Source organism: Phragmites australis, chromosome 14 (genome assembly GCF_958298935.1).
Source record: "Phragmites australis chromosome 14, lpPhrAust1.1, whole genome shotgun sequence".
NCBI classification, from domain to species: Eukaryota; Viridiplantae; Streptophyta; class Magnoliopsida; order Poales; family Poaceae; genus Phragmites; species Phragmites australis.
In genome coordinates, this window is record NC_084934.1 from 29,565,621 (window position 1) to 29,580,963 (window position 15,343).

At 42.9% G+C, this 15,343-nt stretch overlaps 1 protein-coding gene across 1 annotated transcript; it reads left to right on the forward strand.

Annotated features, from left to right (window-relative positions):
* The first annotated feature begins 8,702 nt into the window (after positions 1-8,702).
* Positions 8,703-10,331, forward strand: LOC133890062 (heavy metal-associated isoprenylated plant protein 35-like). The gene is made up of 3 exons (XM_062330501.1): positions 8,703-8,866; positions 8,985-9,060; positions 9,163-10,331. Exons 1-3 carry the CDS (start codon positions 8,831-8,833, stop codon positions 9,993-9,995), a joined length of 945 nt encoding a protein of 314 aa, XP_062186485.1. The 5' UTR covers positions 8,703-8,830; the 3' UTR covers positions 9,996-10,331.
* The last annotated feature ends 5,012 nt before the right edge of the window (positions 10,332-15,343 follow it).

Consider the following 15,343-nt stretch of genomic DNA (forward strand, 5'->3'; position numbering starts at 1 on the left):
GTAGCCACAGACTCCGGTAGCCAAGAGACGGGCCTCGTAAATGTGTGCGATAAAATAAAAATAATGGCAGGCCTGATTCGATTCGAGTGAAGCAGAAGAGGAGTAGCTAGCGCTGCATGTCAAGGCCACGGCAGCCTTTCCGCTGCCTGCAGCAGGGGAAGGAATTAAATTGGGAGAGACAGGCAGCCAGCCAGCTAGAAGCCCTGCTTTTGATGTAGAAAGCCTCCTCTCCTCTCCTCTCCAGCCTCCTCTGGACTGCTTTTGATGGAGAAAGCTCACCGCACTCGTAGGACTAGGGGCTATTTGGTTAGTTGTCACGGTTAGCCACATCTTAGACAATCAAATTTTATTGGTTGAGACAAGTGTTTGCTTAGTTGTTATAATTATAACGTGCCAAACTTATTTTCTGAGTAAATCTATTTGTTATAGACTAGTTTTATTACTAAAATTTGTTATAGTTATGATACATGTTTTATCCACACAAAAATTGTGACGGTAGCAATTATAACACAAAAATGTGGTAAGTATAGCCATCAAACAAATAGGCCTATGACCTGCACCTGCTGCCGGTAGTACTATTACTCCACTGGTGGCCAGGGCGATCATATCAATGCAATCCAATTGGAGGAGGTTCACCGTTGATCGCACTGCGCAGAAACAGAAGAGTGACGGCGAAGAAAAACTGACCAGGGGGACTGCAACCTTTGCTTTCCTTTGTGTAATCGTTTTGCAAGGAGGCCAGATTGATCCATCATACATCAAGGGGAAAAGAAGCAACAGTTCCTTGAATGAGTCAAAAAAAAAAAAAAACTCTGGTTGCTGAGCACATTGAAGAATCTGGGCATAGTTAATCACATCTTGATGCCGTTCCATGCTACTTATACTTCCATCAAGAGTCAAGAGTAAAAGAATGTCAAGAGTCTGGGTTAGGGCTTGCTCAGCCAGCACATGTAAAGATCATGCACGGCTCATGAGTAACGACAGCTGAATTTTTAAGTAGGAATTTAGTGAGCATGGCGGCTCTTAGGTGGGATAAGAATTTAGGTATACGTAACTAGCCTTTCAAAGGGTCTTAAGGGAATTTGGTCACACTATAGATTTTTAAGTAAGTATAATAGCTACAGTAAACTATATTTTATTAGCTTTTTAGTTGATACGTTATACATTTAGTTTTTTATTAATTTTGTCACACTTGTCATTAAAAATTTGTTAACCATAATTTTATAGCATGTCACACTTAACTAAACTTAGATGTGACAAATATAATAGCAATCCAAATAGACCCTAAGTGCGCTTCATGATGTGTTTTGCCTCCTTTGATTTTCATCGTGCTTAACCTTTTTTTTTTGTGAAAGCTACATCTATTAAAGCACGATGAAAATCTTGACAAGTGGGTAGGATGGAGCTAGTGACAGGGACTGGTTAGAGCATCCTTAGTAGCTCCTTAACTCATCTCATGTAGTTAAATATAGAGAATTTAGCTTTAAAAATACTTTCCACTCGAGATATAGAAAAGGAATCCCTATACGAGAATATAGAGAACGAGATGCTCTTACAGCAGAGTAGGAGTAGAAAGAACGTGGATTCCATTCCAGCATCGCTATGGTACGACCATGAGCAGCGAGGGCGTACTGTATCCTGTGTGAGGTCTTGCAAGCTCCACGATGGTCGATCGAACGAACTGTGAGCCATGTGCCGGCGTCGGCCGTACCTCGAGCTGCTCAACGTCTGCAGAGTGCAGACCCCGAAGGGAAAAGGTGCGAGTGGAGTAGTAAATTTCGCAGTAAACCGCGGCAGATCGCTGCTGTGCGCTTGGCGTCTGCGGTTCGTTCGAGGCGCTCAGTACATGCACGGGCGTACCATGCGCGGAGCCCAGCGAGCGGGGAGGAGTAATAATAAAGCGGGAGAGGAGGACAAGGCGGGCAGCTTTTGCCTGGGACATGGAATAATTACGACCCTGACAGAGATGCTTAGAGTAGACCACCACACACTCTCTATCCTCTTCTCTCTCTACCCTTCCTGCTGTCATGGCTGTGGGGGCGAGCGAGGATTTGTTTTTTTTTTCTTTTTTGAACGATACTCAGGAGCACTGTTCTTTCTTTCATTTAAGCGAGAAGAAAAGCCTCCACAGCCATGGCGTGGAGGAGGCGCGTCGGCGGCGGGGAGGTGGCTGCGCTGTGAGGAGATGCGTCGGCATCGGGGAGGTGGCGACGCGGTGAGCAGGAGGCACGTGAGCACGTCGGTGTCTGGGAGATGGCGGCGCGGTGAGAAGGGGGCGCGTGAAAATGGCTAAGTGTCGAAGAGGGTGAGGTGCCGGTTGGATATAAAGGGGCTAACTATCACGTCGACGTGTGCTTATCGAATTGATCTCCATCTTGTGCTCTCCGAATCAATTTTCATCACGTACTCGCCGATTCGATGGCTGTGGTATGCTCGTTAGAAGGGGAGGCGTGGGGTTGTGGTGGGGAAGACAGAAGACGATGGATACGTATGGTTGTCGACGCAGTGAGTGCTTGGAGACGACGACAGGGCTGCGATGTATCACTTTCTTGTTACAGAGGGGTGGGAGGGGTATCTGAATCTTCGATGAGCAGCTCGTAGTTATTCGGATTTAGCCACACATTGACTAGTTCGGGTATAAGCCAGATTTAAACTATATTGCTATCAAACCGTCTGTCATGATTTAGCAAAGAATGTGTGTTCGAAAATATCTCTATTGTGACGAATGATAATGGAGAAATTTTCGTCTAAAATAATAGAATGGAGAACGCGATTAAACAGAATGGAGAATGCGGTTGACATCACACACAGGGTCGACGTAAGGGGCTTTCACAACAGCGAAGAAGATGAAGTCCACTGACCGAAGTAGACACTAAGCATCTGCATCGTCAAAGTTATCATACGGATAACCCCAACTTGTCACTTTCTGATTACCGTGAACTGTGCCATTATAGATCGACGATAGAAACTAGGCTCTACCATCAGTTACATAGATCGAAACAATGAAAACCATACACATAATCATATGATACTTACCTTGGTACAGTCAAAGGGATTCGGCTCCAGCAGAGATCTCGTTTCTCCGATGCTGATGATAAGTGAGGATGATGCCTTCTCAATGCAGTGAAACACAGGATATGACGAGTAAAGAAGAAAAATACTCCCCATCACTTTATATTGAGGTGAGACAAGCAGGTTGTGTATGTGGAAAGCCCAAAGAGCCTGTGGTGATGAAAGGGTTGTGTGTGAAAGCATAATGACGTTGTCTAGAGGAGGTGAATAGATATTTTTGCAAAATTTCATCCCTTTTGATATTTAGCATAAACTTGTAGCGAAAATAAACTAACAGATTTTACACAAGTGAAAAATATAAATATGCTAGACTCAACTTGTACAAAAATTACCTAAACAAATATGAATGTTACCATTCTAGAGTGACAAAGATTATTCAAATCTATCAGGATATATAAGAAACTCTAATCGAATATACTGATTTTACTATTTATCATATGTTCCGATACTGTTCATGGAAACTTCCAATCAGTTCAAAATAATATTTGAATATCACGAAATTAACTCGATGCGCATACAAATATGCATACAAGCAATTAAACAAATGCAATGCACCAGAGTAAGAAAATACGAAGACAAATAATTTATTTCCGAATTTTGGATATCCACTGATATCCTACGTCTCCGTTAAGGAAGCTCGATCACTTTTGAGATGGATCTCTTTTAACCATTTTTCTAACGAGGTTGCACAACTGCACTCCTTGTCTCCACTATGGCTAATTATTCCTTCACTCAGGAGATGGTAAGTTCTGCTATCACTTCTAGGCTTTATCACAATCTTCACTCGAGGATATCGCTGACAATCGACCACCGAGCCATCTAGCAGACTGTGGTCTATAAGAGTAACAAACTCTCAGATTCACACATGATTAACGCCGAGTACTCCAACACATGCAACCAATACAACACATGCGGGCAACACAAGCTGCACACACCTCACTCTATCCTCACTCAGCTATAAAGACTTGATTCTCACAAATTCTTAATAGAGAGGGGAGGGAAGAACTCAAAGGTGGAACATCAAATTCTAACACCTCTCACAAGCACTATAAAGGCAGCCAACCAACTTCCAAAAGCCTACACCCGTGCAAGAAGGCAAAGGGGTGTTTATACCCCACTGTAAAAAACTAGTTGTTGGAAAGATATGCCCCAGATCGTAACATCTGATCCCTTGTATCCTAATGGTCGATTTCGAGCGAAACTCACTTCCATACCTGGGGAAAAAACATATCATAACTTCTGATGTTTGGATCGAAATATCTGATTAAATCAAATTCAGGAACTCGAGAACCCCAAGTTTGTGAAAGTCAGATGTTCCGACACATCAGGACTTCCGATCTACCCATCAAAACTTCTAACATATTGAAATTTCCAATTTCACATCAGAACTTCCGAAATCTCCACTCCTGATACTCTAAAAAATGTTGATAACTTCTAATCTCGATGTCCGATTACGTTGATCTCGAACACTATGGAAAGCTTAATAGGAGTGTTACACATCCCTACTGAATTCATAATCTCATCATTATTGGATCAAAACTAGGATCACTCCGAAAACTGATTCGGACACTTCCACCAATTGAAACTAGGTACTACATGTAACATGTCAAAACACTTCTCGTCACCAATGTTAACACCAACAATGGGTTAAATCTAAAACACATTTTAGATATACCGGACTCCTAAAACAAACTCTCAACACAAACCTATCTTACACTAAGCACATGGTTTAAACACTCAACATAATAATCGAGCAACACTTTCAGCAACCCCTCTTGATAGTACGACTATCAATCCTATAACCTGGTCTACCACCAAATTCCGGAAGACTGGCAAAACTAGAAAACATATTCTAGTTATACCTTATCTTGAGCAATCCCATTGGACTTGACGAATACATCATTCAAGCTCTGATGTTTCTCATAGCTTTTCAAGGGTCATCATCAACTCATTTTCTTTTGATGACAATGATCATTTTCTCTTCTACTTTTATCTTCACTTGATATTCCAAAACATTGATAAATCTTACTTGATTGATTACTATGCACCAAGCACGGAAGACTTCTTTATTTTTATCATCTTCATCTGGTTCAGCACATAGGCTTGAAGCGCAAAAATCAAGTATATAAGTTATCCATTAACCTTGTCTTGATCTTACTCATCCAACTTGGTATATTGAATATCTCAATTCAACTCATGTCTTCTTATGAAATCTAACCCTAACTCACTCTCAAGCACAAAACGCATGTGTTAGAGCATAAAACAAAATTGATAACTTTATACCTTAAGTAACTTAATCTTCACAAGTGATTTGGTCTCCATTCTTTATTGTTAATCTTCATATAGAACCTAACCCTACTCACTTTCAAGCACATATTACATGGCCTAGCCCACAAAACTCAATTGACAATCTTATACATTTAGTCACTTAATTTTCACAAGTGATCTAGCCTTTACGCTTATCGTCAATCTTTTTAAGCTTCTCCTTCATCTCACAAGCATCACTTAGAGCTCAATGACATCAATGCATTTATTTGATCTCATGCTATTCCTCAACGAATCCACACTGTCTCACTTATCCATCTCCTATGAAACAATCTACTAACAATTATCAATACAATTGTTAGTCCATAGATATTGTCATTTATTACCAAAATCACGTTTAGGGCTAGATGAACATTCAAACACAACAATCAAGCAACTCTTTTGGCATTCCATCTTTATAGTACGGCTATCGATCCTATAACCCGGTCTCCCACCAAATTCCTTGAGGCCGATAAAACTAGAGAACATATTTTAGTTATACCTCTGGCTTAAGCAATACTATCAGACTTGACGAACATGTCATCCAAGCCCCGATGGTTCTTATAACTCTTCAAGCCTCATCATTTATTCCTATTCTCTTGATAGCATTGATCATCCTCGCTTGTATCTTAATCTTCACACAATCTCCGGAAGCTTAATGAAACTCTCTTGATAGCTTCTCATATACAAAGCATAGAAGACTTTACTTTTCGACCCATCTTCATTTGGTTTACCACCTAGACATAAACCGTAAGTATCAAGCATATACATTGTACACTAAACTTGTTTAGATATTGATCTTCCAATTTGGCATATTGAATATCTCAATTCAACTCATACCCTCTTATGAAATATAACCTTAATTTACTCTCAAGCAAAAAGTACATGAGTTAGTCCATAAAATCTAATTGACAAATTTACATCTTAAGTCACTTGGTATTCACAAGTAACTTGACCTTCACTCTTATTATCAATCTTTATATGAAATCTAACCCCAATCACTCTCAAGCACATAGTACATGTGTTAATCGCCTATATTTAGTCACTTAATCTCCACAAAAGGCTTAGCTTTCACGCTCATCGTCAATTTTTTTTTACCTTCTTCTTCATCTAATGAGTATCACCTAGAGTTTATTCATCTTGATGCATCTATCTTGATCATATGATGTTCTTTAATGAATCCATACTCAATTCTTAAAGTATCACGTATGGAATAACATACTAACAATTCTTAACACAATTATTACATTAATTACCAAAATAACACTTAGCGCTAGCTAAACTTTCAATGCGTGGGAAGCTAAAAGAGCCATGAAAGACAAGCTATCAAATTTGAAAACGTTCACATATCTTTAAATACATATGTGTTTTTTAAATTCTAGCTATATCGATTATATAGATACATACAGATCTTATAAGAAACCATCTATAACAATATGCATATATATATATATATATATATATATATATTAAAAATCATGTGTCTATATAATACAAACAAACAGATTTATAAAAATAGTTTATAAATTCATTCACGTATAGACGACTGACTAGACAAGTCTGTTTTAACAACTTTAAAAATATTTTATAAGCCACGAGTTCTTAAAACGTCGGCTGTAATATATCATGGGCTTTCAATAATTATGTGGCAGTGACTCCGTATACGGCAGCGCGGTCACTACAGTCTACAGCATGCATTGCCAGCGTTCGTGCCACCAACAATCTACGGGTGCTACCTGGTCCGCGAAAAATGCGTGTCTTCAAGATGCGCGAGGCGTAGGTACGTTTCCTCTGTCTGCCTCGGCGCCTCGCCATTCGCGGTAGCTACGTCTGCACACATAGCTCCATCGATCCATAGGGTTTAGGCCTGCTACTGTTACCCCGGTACATACTCAGGCCTCTCAGAGTACGCACTAACTTTTGGCTGAGGCTACGGGCGGAATTTTTAGATTTTAGTCTTTTCGAATACTTTTTCTAGACATGAAACTATCTGAAAATAATGTCTAAAAATAAATTATTTTTATGACGTGGCTATTAAATAGAATAGCATTATGATATTTTGCGTTGTAGTTATTACCACATATAATATTACAATCTAACATAGAAGATCATACGTCATAATTATTATGATGCTAATTGATATGATGTCATGCTATTTAATTGTGTTAAATGTTATGATGCTGTGTAAAAGAGTTTATTTTTAAAAAATATTTTTTAGGAATCTATTTATATGCTTTTAAAAAGGGTCGCAATGTTAAAATTCGGAAAATACTAGGAACACAGTGTGACGGCACTGTGCAATGCTACCGCTGCTGACATCGTGGTAGTATTCAAGTCGGTCGATGACAACCTAGTTTTAAGTGACACACGGCTCAGTGTAGCAGATGGCTCTTTTTTTTTTGAGAGAGAGAGTAGCAGATGGCTCATTGGACAGTTCTTCAGGTTCTCAAGGTGTACGCAGAACGCCCCCTTGTTCTTCTACTTGGAGAAGACACCGGTTTTTTTTTTTTAACTAACAGGACACCGTAAATTGTCGCTTCATCGGATCAGGTTTCGAGCGCAAGCAACTGTAAGACTGCGCAGTGAAAAGAAGCCCAGTTACCAGTATTCTTATGTGCTGCTCCGTTACGATCGATCGAGAGAGACAAAACAAAAAAAAGAGGCGCCTTTTGAATGCTGCAACCGCGAAGTTGGTGCTGCCTGTAATGACCTGTCGAGCTCCTCGCCAAACCTGCACCTGGACCACCCGGAACGGATCGATCGATCATGCTCGCAGCTTGATCGATCACACGTTGACGACTTGACGCTACTGCATGCAGAACGCCAGAAAAAAAGCCGAGGAGATCGATGTTTCATCTTCGCACAAAAAATATCCTTATCAAAGATCACATGATCTGCAGAAAACAAATTGAGTGTATATCAGGGAACCGGTACTAATCAGGGTGCACTCCAAATTGCCATCATGAACCATGATCGTCCTCCTCCAATGATGTGATAAAATGATAAAATGTGGGTCTGATGTCACCATCCCCGGCTAGACGAGTTTCGAGCTCGGAGGGCGGCCGGGTTCCAAGATGAAATACAGCTATGACCTTTAATATTCATCTTGCCCTTACATCTTTATTATTTAATACTTATTTATTTATTGATTCTCTTATTTATCTTATAATTTTTTTATTTATTCACTAGGCATGAATTTTTTGAACGTAAACAAACGGACCAGATCATTGGAATTTTGGGTCCCTGCCACGCATCGCACCTGTGGATCAGAGCCCACCTGTCAGTTGAGGAATTCATATTCCTACATTGCTACGCTTGGTTCTTCATTATAAAGGTTGGCTGCCTCGGCAGCCCCTCTCCCTTGCCACCTCCACACCAGAGCCCCAGAGTGTTCAGCTCAGCTCAGTGCTCCACGCGACGAGCTCCACTGAAGTTACTCTGCCTGTAGCTCGCCATGGCGTCAGGGGAAGCAGAGCCGCTGCAGTACACGGTGAGCGAAACGAGTTGGATGCTAGCTCTAGGTGCTGCATTGGAAGGGCTTTTCTGAAGGCTCTCTCCTGACGTTTTTGTTTATGTCTTCTGCTGGAACTGGCGTGGCGTATTTGCAGACCACCGTGCTGCGGGTGTCCATCCACTGCGAGGGCTGCAAGAAGAAGGTCAAGAAGGTGCTGCACAACATCGAAGGTACGTAGTTTATCTGGCTATTCCTAGTTCTTCGCTCCTGCGACGATGATTGGTGTGAAGTAGTTAGTTCTGATCGAATGGATTGCGGCTGTGAATGATCAGGAGTGTACAAGGTGACGGTGGACGCGGCGCAGCACAAGGTGACCGTCACTGGCAGCGTGGGCGCAGACGCGCTCATCAGGCGGCTGCACAAGGCCGGTAAGCTGGCCGCACTGTGGCCGGCGCCAGCGCCCGCGGCCGAAGCCACCGAGGCAAAGAAACCCAAGGAGGTCGCCGCGGCGCCGCCAGCGGCCGGGGAGGGCTGCAACAAGGAAGTAGCGGACAAGGCGGACGCGAAACCGAAGGAGGCGCCGAAGGACAAGCAGCCTGAAGCCGAGAACTCGGAGAAGAAGCCGGAGAAGGACAAGGGCTCAGAAAAGAAGCCGGAGAAAGCCGAGGCAGCGAAAGAGAAGGGCGAGGCCAAGAAGGACAGCGAGGCGGCTGAGCCGAAGGAGAAGGGCGCCCCTGAGCCAGTCAAAGAAGCCACCGCCAAGGAGGCGGGCGGAGAGGAGGCCGGCAGCGGCAAGAAGGGCAAGAAGAAGAAGCACAAGCAGAAGGACGGCGGCGAGGGTGAGGCCGCGTCGGAGAAGCCGACACCGGCGCCAGCGCTGGGCCCGGAGCGGCCTCACGGCGCGTTCCCGTACTACGCCCCGCATCCGGTGATGAGCTACAACGTCGCACACCCGAGCTCGAGCGTCTCATACTACGCGCCCATGCCTGTGGTACCCATGCAGCCGATGCCGATGCCGCCGCCGACGCCGCAGATGCCGTACCCACCAATGATGCTGCCGCCACCGGAGTTCCTGTACGGCCCGCCGGGCACGCGTTCGTTCTCGCCGCAGGAGTCGTACAGCATGTTCAACGAGGAGAACGCCAATTCCTGCAGCCTCATGTGACGTTGCCGCCCCGGGACGCCGGCGGCCGTCGAGCTGTAGTTAGAGAGAGGCTTTCGTAATAGAAGCCTCTTCTCGTGGTTACTAGGTACTGCTAATTAGGTGGTCAAAGCCCTTCTTGACCAGATTTTTCCCTTGAAAATTGCTCCTGGCGCATCATGTAATCAGATGATCATATTCTAGTACTACTTGCAATGTGTTTTTTTTCTCTTCTATCTACTCTATGTCATGAACACCTGAACAAAATGCGGAACACATGGATTTCGACGGATGTTTGCAGGAACTACACCGATCACTGCAAAACAAAAAATGGAATGCAATTGGAAAAATTTGTGAGGATTTTATTGGTTCCTATGAAATATCGGCACTTCAAGCTAAAATGTAGGAAATTCATGAAATTCCAGCAGCAATGCAGTGGGTAGGTGGTGAATTTTTAAAGAGGTCTGGAGATGTTGGTAGGACGGTAAGTCAGTGATGTGTCCCCAATTTAAAGATGGCTGATGGCCTGTTGGTTGACAGGCCTCTTCTCTTTTGATTTGTTGTTGTTACTACTACTATTATTATTGGTGAACAAATTGGTAGGGCATGTTGACTAGTACATAGTACTCCTAATCCTGTTCTTAAATTAATCCTAATTTTATCCTTAAATTAGTGCCGTCGAACCTGCTAGTAATTCGTATAATCAGCAAATCAGGAACTTGTTCGTTGTTGGCACTAGTATGCTCGGCTCTGTGTGTCGCGTTTGAGAAAGCATAGTGAAGTTCTCAACGAACAATTTCGGCCGTTAATGTTTATTATTATTTGTGTAAATTTACACACTGCGAAAATATTTTTTCTAGGCCATTTTCGAGTGGCCAATCTTAATATTTGCAACCTTGCTGTGGTCAGAGTTCGAAAAACAAACTGAAATGCAGAAATGACATATTTTTAAACTGAAGTGTCCGGGCAGGTTTATTGAATGCTGTACGGGCACAGGAACATATATGGGACAGGCTGCTTTGTTTGCAATGACACAGCGTACATACATGGAATGTGCTGCGAACCAATATATACAGCGGCAGAAGTGAATAGACACACGAACACGGATGTGTCATCCTGTACAATCTTCATTCATGCACATGGCATGTCATGCTCCAAACAGAGCAGAGAAAAGAAAAGAAAATCCTCCAAGCTTAAACCTCATTTTCCTTGTGACGTTCGTGGATGTAAATTAAGCATCGGATTTACTAGGCTTCAACTAACTGAAATAGAGGTTTTATTTCACTTGGCGTGTTGTCCATTCGATCGTCCGATCATATATTTGTTCCTTTGATCTATACTCAGTTAGGAATATTTATTTGACATGTATCAGAAAATTGTATATATCTCTATTATAAAAAAATATTGTTCACTTTTTAATCAGTTTTTTTAACCATGAGATCTTTATCCAACTGTTGTTATGTCAAGTGAAACATACCCTTATATTTACTCGATTGAAAATTAGCTACTCATATTAAGCATGTCTTATTCTTGGTTAGAATTCCTTTCTCACTGAGAGTCTGTTTGTTAGAGTTTAGCTTTAAGAATTTGTGAATACTTTAAAAATGTTTCGATAAGTTATTTTATTTTTATTTTAATTTAAAAATAGGGACAAACAATTAATCTTCGCCTATAAAAGTAAGAGCTCTACGGAACGGGTCCTGGTATGATAGCAGTAGTAATGGGCAGCTGCTCCTTGCGTTTTTTTCTACCGCACCTCCGTCGGATGCAAGCAGTGGCGCACGAGGGCACAACCTCGAGCGAGCCTGATCGGAATCTAACCCGAAAAGGCTGAGCCCCTTCGACGCTTGGGTTGGTTGACGCTTCTGCGCCTGGAGCTCCAGCTCAAGCGGCCGATGCGCTGGGCGCCGCGCCAACGGCTTGGTTTCGTTTGGTTTGGCCGCGCGGCCGCATCCGACCGACGACGTGCGAATGTACCAAATGATTTTTTTTTTAACACCGGCCCCTTTTACCTAGGGTATTTATTGAAAGGCATACCACCTGTGATACTGTAGATCTAACCCTAATGAGCTCGGTAGCATCCTGCTGCTTTACCACCACTTTTGTTACGTGTTCGTAACTTCGTATTCGTGTCACTCTCCTCTCTCCCTGCCCCGTCACCCTGTTGTGCTGACCCCCTCGCATGCGCCACGTCCATGTGAATGGAACCGGGAGGGGCAAGGTAGCTGCAGAAGGAGTGAGCCTGTGGCCAAGCAACATCGACTGATTAACCAATCCATGTATATTTCAATTTTATTTTAAAACTTTTTTTTACCGGTGAAGAGACAAAAAATTCACAAAATTTCGTGTAAATTTCAGAATTTTTTTCGTTCTTTCTCTGTGCATACATGTGTTTGCGAATTTTTTTTTTCAGAATTAGATATTCCGTTTCTCTCTAGAATTCCTGAAATTTGCAAAAATTCAACGAAATTTTAATCCCCGTACCTGAGCATGACGGGCTTCATCGCTGAGCTTTGCAGGGGGGTCGGCGGATGCGGCGCTGCATCGCGGTTGCAAGCTTTGTTCTCGAGCGTGTGGTTTTTGCGGGAAGGAAAACAACGCAGGCGAGAGGCCTGGCTGATTCCCTGCGTCTGCGTGCAACAGCAAATGTATGGATGGATCGGCCTCCGTGGATGAATGAAGGCCGTCTCAGGCATCGATGGAGGGAGGGACAAACCTGCCAGGGGGGTTCATGGCCCTTCTTCAATGTCAATGGCAGAGCCACAGAGCCCAGCTAGAGCAGACTCAGCAGAGTAGGAGAGAGGATCGATGCATTCATGGCATGTCTAACATTTTGCAGCTAATATCAAGTGCAGTACATCGCTCCACTAAGCACTGTGCTCATTGAATTTGCCCAATCCAATGCCCTGCTCATGCGTAAATGAGCAATGTGGAAGATGCGTAAAATGTGCTGACAAAGTTCCCAGATTCATTCAACATGCCATTTTGGTGAAATGATTATTCAAGTTCAGTTGCACTTAGCTTCACGCCATGATGTTAACCAGCTCAACACTACTCCCTCGGATCTCAAATAGATATGATTTAGAGATGCATGTAGTTTGAAAATTTTGATCATTAATATACACCAAAATATCAAGATTTATCACATAAAAAATCGTATTAGTAGGTTGACATGACAAATACTTTTATTCCATTAACTTTCAATATCGAGTGCTTTAAAAGTAATCGCGAAAGAAATGTATTAGAGACCGTGTCCGAAACTCCGAATACAAGTGAAAAAGAAGCCGAGTATTAAGTATCGTCCCACTTAGCTTCGCACCATAATGTTAACCAATTAGCTTCACACCAAGTGCTTAGGTCTGGCCTAGCAAGATTTAGTTAGATCCTCTCCTAAGAGAAAATCAATTGAATAGACTTCTGACTTAACTTGCAAGTGGAGAAAAGGTCGACCAGGTAGGTTAAATTTTACTTTTGGAAGCAATATAGTATAGGATCAGCTTTCCCTTTGAACCATAATGCTCACCGCCATATGCTGGCTAGATTCCTGAAACCTAATCTCTGGAATGATTCACGTCATGTGTAATGCAGGTGCACCACAAAGAGACCCAACACATAGCCATCAGTAGGGTTTGACTAACCCAGCTTTGCTCTGTTTTACTAGTCTCATCTCGGTACGACGATCCCGGCAGATCTGTGTTTTAACATTGCTAATCTGGAGTGCATTCGTTGAAACATAATACTCCTATAATGCAGTAGCCCAACTAATTCTTGGCCTGTAGAATGTCGATATATATATAATGTCATACGTGTGTACGTTTTTGTTTCGTCAGTTTCTAATACTACTACAGTACCTTGTTACGTTGCTTTTGCTCTATTCCGTTCACTGTGTCCATCGTACGTTCAGCAGCGCATTTTCTTGCTACATTTTGAGTTTTGACCTGAGAAAGGGGGTGATGAGGTACGTAGCCGTACATGTGCAGTGCAAGTGAGTATGCAGCAGCGTATCGGTATCGCTTGGTACCCTTCGTTGTCAACTGGAGAGCAAAGCAATTTCGAGAAGGGCAGGCACGGCCGATGACTTTACAGTGAGGAAAAAAGATGGCAAAGGCTGACATGGAGCTTTTTAGGTCGTCAGGGAACGGACGACAACGCACAGTCAGAAAAAAGAGATCCTGTTGGGTCCATTCCCTCCATAGACACGTACGGTACGCACGTATCATCGCTTTGATCTGCTCTTAACTTTGGTTCATCGAGTCTTAGCTCAGAAGCAACGTGACAACCATGATTGCCAAGGTTGAAAGCTCATGGCTTTCAGAAAAAGAAAAGAAGCATCATTTGTTGATAAGCTCATCAACAAATTAATTTCACCATACCACCAGATTCCTCGACACTGTATGGTGGTTCCCAAATCATCCGTGAAATGACACGTAAAGTTTGCTTGCAAGGCTCAGTTAATCCAGACGTTAACATCGGATCGGTGACGAGTCGACGAAGCTTCCCAACCGGCCATCGTGTTCTACTCTGTATGTACGTACGAATCACAAGCATGCATGTTTTTTTTCTTCATGCTTTCTAGAGTTCAGCCCCACGCGACTGTGTGACTGTGACGGTCACCGGTGAGTTTAGAGGAGGTAGGTTCAGGCTTTTAGGTTTACTAGTAACTCTGAGATCAGAGGATGTTTGGAGAGGTGACCGAAACAGGTAGGTGGTGGTTGTGTGATAGAGCCGTTGAAGCTGTGGGTAGCAAACGGGTGATTGGAAGGGTTGGCATCAAGGGTGAGGAAAATAGTGGTTAGCGTGGCGGTGAAAGAGCTGCTAGAGACTAGCGAAGACGAGTGGGGTGGAGGAGCGTGTCACGACATAGCGGGGAGGAAGAAGTGAACGAAGGAAGAAGATGATCAGACGTTATTAGATTAGAATTAGACGTGCGTAGATTCGATTTCAGGCATATGAAGTTTAGCCCCAACCTTTTTTTTTCAAACCGTGGCAAAACGATCGAAACCATGCACGTTCATAAATAATTCTGCAAGCTTGAGCATCATGTGTCACTCTTTCGCTTCCTTGCTGGAAAGGTGCAGTGCAGTGATCTAAAATCTGATCTGATCAGAGAGAACCAACTGGGCCCAGAGGATTGTGAAGATGTGGACTGAAACTATCCGCTAGGCCCAGTAAGGATCGTGGGCCAAGAGAACCAATTGTGCCTGGTGTAGCAATCAGCTGTCCTTTCGTGTACTGAGAGCATTTCAGAATGTGTCACTTGTATACAACAGCAGAGACCAGTAGCTGCTAAGCAGTAGAACAATCACAAAATCACCATTGAAACATCAAACAAATCACCATCCACTTACTTCCAGTTAAATGCTGATACGTCA

What these genes read in the sequence shown, in the direction of transcription:
- LOC133890062 (XM_062330501.1), top strand. Translation starts at nt 8,831, where the DNA reads ATGGCGTCAGGGGAAGCAGAGCCGCTGCAGTACACG. An exon ending in CAGAGCCGCTGCAGTACACG is followed by an intron (nt 8,867 to 8,984) that starts GTGAGCGAAACG and finishes GCGTATTTGCAG; the next exon opens with ACCACCGTGCTGCGGGTGTC. An exon ending in GGTGCTGCACAACATCGAAG is followed by an intron (nt 9,061 to 9,162) that starts GTACGTAGTTTA and finishes GTGAATGATCAG; the next exon opens with GAGTGTACAAGGTGACGGTG.